This window comes from Chiloscyllium plagiosum, chromosome 51 (genome assembly GCF_004010195.1).
Source record: "Chiloscyllium plagiosum isolate BGI_BamShark_2017 chromosome 51, ASM401019v2, whole genome shotgun sequence".
Classification (NCBI taxonomy): Eukaryota; Metazoa; Chordata; class Chondrichthyes; order Orectolobiformes; family Hemiscylliidae; genus Chiloscyllium; species Chiloscyllium plagiosum.
Window position 1 is genome coordinate 1,350,311 of NC_057760.1, and position 2,193 is coordinate 1,352,503.

At 58.9% G+C, this 2,193-nt stretch overlaps 1 protein-coding gene across 1 annotated transcript in view; it reads right to left on the reverse strand.

Moving 5' to 3' along the window:
- The window catches only part of LOC122544755 (histone-lysine N-methyltransferase SETDB1-like), a 40,398-nt gene that overhangs the window by 33,743 nt on the left and 4,462 nt on the right, over nt 1-2,193 (reverse strand). Inside the window, exons 2-3 of the mRNA XM_043684079.1 lie at nt 1,310-1,519; nt 182-351 (exon numbers count right to left, since the gene is read on the reverse strand). Of these exons, the coding sequence (XP_043540014.1) occupies nt 182-351; nt 1,310-1,512 (373 nt within the window). The 5' untranslated portion in view covers nt 1,513-1,519. The remainder of the gene's footprint in view (nt 1-181; nt 352-1,309; nt 1,520-2,193) is intronic.

Sequence of the window (2,193 nt, forward strand, 5' to 3'; positions counted from 1 at the left end):
AGAGGGGTGGATGCGGGTATAGTTACAACCTTTACAAGATATTTGGATAAAGTACATGATTAGGAAAGGGATACGAGCCAGGAGCAAGCAGGTGGGTACTAGTTTATAGTGTGGGATTACGGTCTGCACGGACTGGTTGGGCCGAAGGGTCTGTTTCCAGGCTGCAGGGAGCAGCTCCTACCGGGTTCCACGGCCATCACGTCGTCGTCGTCATCGTCGTCCAGGATCTCTATCACTTCGGACACCTTGGCGCTGTCCTTCCCCGTTCCTTCCTCGGTGGAGGCCTCCTCATACTGCAGGCCCAGGTTGTTGTACAGGTCCTTCACCATTAACTCGCACACGTCCACCGACCTGGGGGCACACAAAGCCAGGGCACCAGTGAGAACCCCCAACACAACCCCAAGATGCAATTTCACCCCCCACTCTTGGAAGGCCTGGAGGGAGGGGGAGAAAGTGGGGGGTGCTCAAGAGACAGAGAGAGAGAAAGAGGGTGATCATGTGAGAGAGAGGGAGAGAAAAACAGAGGGGGAAATGGCGCGCGAGACAAGAGGGAGCGCGCGAGACAAGAGGGAGCGCGCGAGACAAGAGGGAGCGCGCGAGACAAGAGGGAGCGCGCGAGACAAGAGGGAGCGCGCGAGACAAGAGGGAGCGCGCGAGACAAGAGGGAGCGCGCGAGACAAGAGGGAGCGCGCGAGACAAGAGGGAGCGCGCGAGACAAGAGGGAGCGCGCGAGACAAGAGGGAGCGCGCGAGACAAGAGGGAGCGCGCGAGACAAGAGGGAGCGCGCGAGACAAGAGGGAGCGCGCGAGACAAGAGGGAGCGCGCGAGACAAGAGGGAGCGCGCGAGACAAGAGGGAGCGCGCGAGACAAGAGGGAGCGCGCGAGACAAGAGGGAGCGCGCGAGACAAGAGGGAGCGCGCGAGACAAGAGGGAGCGCGCGAGACAAGAGGGAGCGCGCGAGACAAGAGGGAGCGCGCGAGACAAGAGGGAGCGCGCGAGACAAAAAAAGAGAAGGGGATCGTGTGAGAGAGAGAGAGAGAGAGAGAGAAAAAGAGACGGGGAAATCAGGAGAGAGAGAGGGGGATCGCACGACAAAGAAAGAGAGAGAGAGAGAGATCACACGCAAGAGAGAGAGCGAAAAAGAGAGGGGGGAATCACGTGTGTGCAAGAGAGAGAAGGAGAGGGGGGGATCACGCGAGAGAGACAGAGGGAGGAGGATCGCGAGAGAGAGAGGGGGGGAACAAAGAGGAGGGGAATGGGCGAGGGGAAAGTGGCAGGGGGTGTCGGGGTCAGGGGGGGCTCTGATGACCTGGACGCGTCTTCGAAGAGCCCGTCGACGTGAGCCATCTCGGCCTCCTTTTTCTCCACCCAGGTCTCCAGCTCCTGCAGGGCAGCACGCCGCTGCTTCAGCAGGTCCACCTTCTCCAACTCTTGGTCAATCCACTCCCGGATCTCATCCATCGAAAGGCCCAGCTCTTCCACTGCCAGGTCCATGGTCTCAGCAGACGCCATGACTGTCCTGCTGGAGGACACAGGAGAGCATGCATTAACAGTGCGACAAAGCTTTGTGAGGTGGGGAAGGGGGTGACACAAGAACGCCCCCCCCCCGCCCAAGAGTTAACACACCACGCGGGGGATGCCACCCACCCCTCAACGTAGCTTATTGTGCCAGAACAAGGGCTCAAGATGATACAAAGGAGATCGTTTCACCGAATCATAACACCCCGCAAGGTGGAAGCAGGTCATCTGGCGGGCCAAGTCCAAACCAACCCTCCGAGGAGCACCCTGCCAAGACCCAACTCCAAACCCTGCCACCTCCACCCCTTCATACGTGCAAGCAGCATTTCACATCGCCAATCCACCCTAACCTGCACATCCCTGGACACTACGGGTCAATTTAGCATGGGGAGAAAGCGAGGACTGCAGATGCTGGAGATCAGAGCTGAAAATGTGTTGCTGGAAAAACGCAGCAGGTCAGGCAGCATCCAAAGAGCAGGAGAATCGACGTTTCGGGCATGAGCCCTTCTTCAGGAATGAGGAAAGTTTGTCCAGCAGGCTAAGATAAAAGGTAGGGAGGAGGGACTTGGGGGAGGGGCGTTGGAAATGCGATAGGTGGAGGGAGGTCAAGGTGAGGGTGATAGGCCGGAGTGGGGGCGGAGAGGTCAGGAAGATGATTGCAGGTTAGGAAGGCGG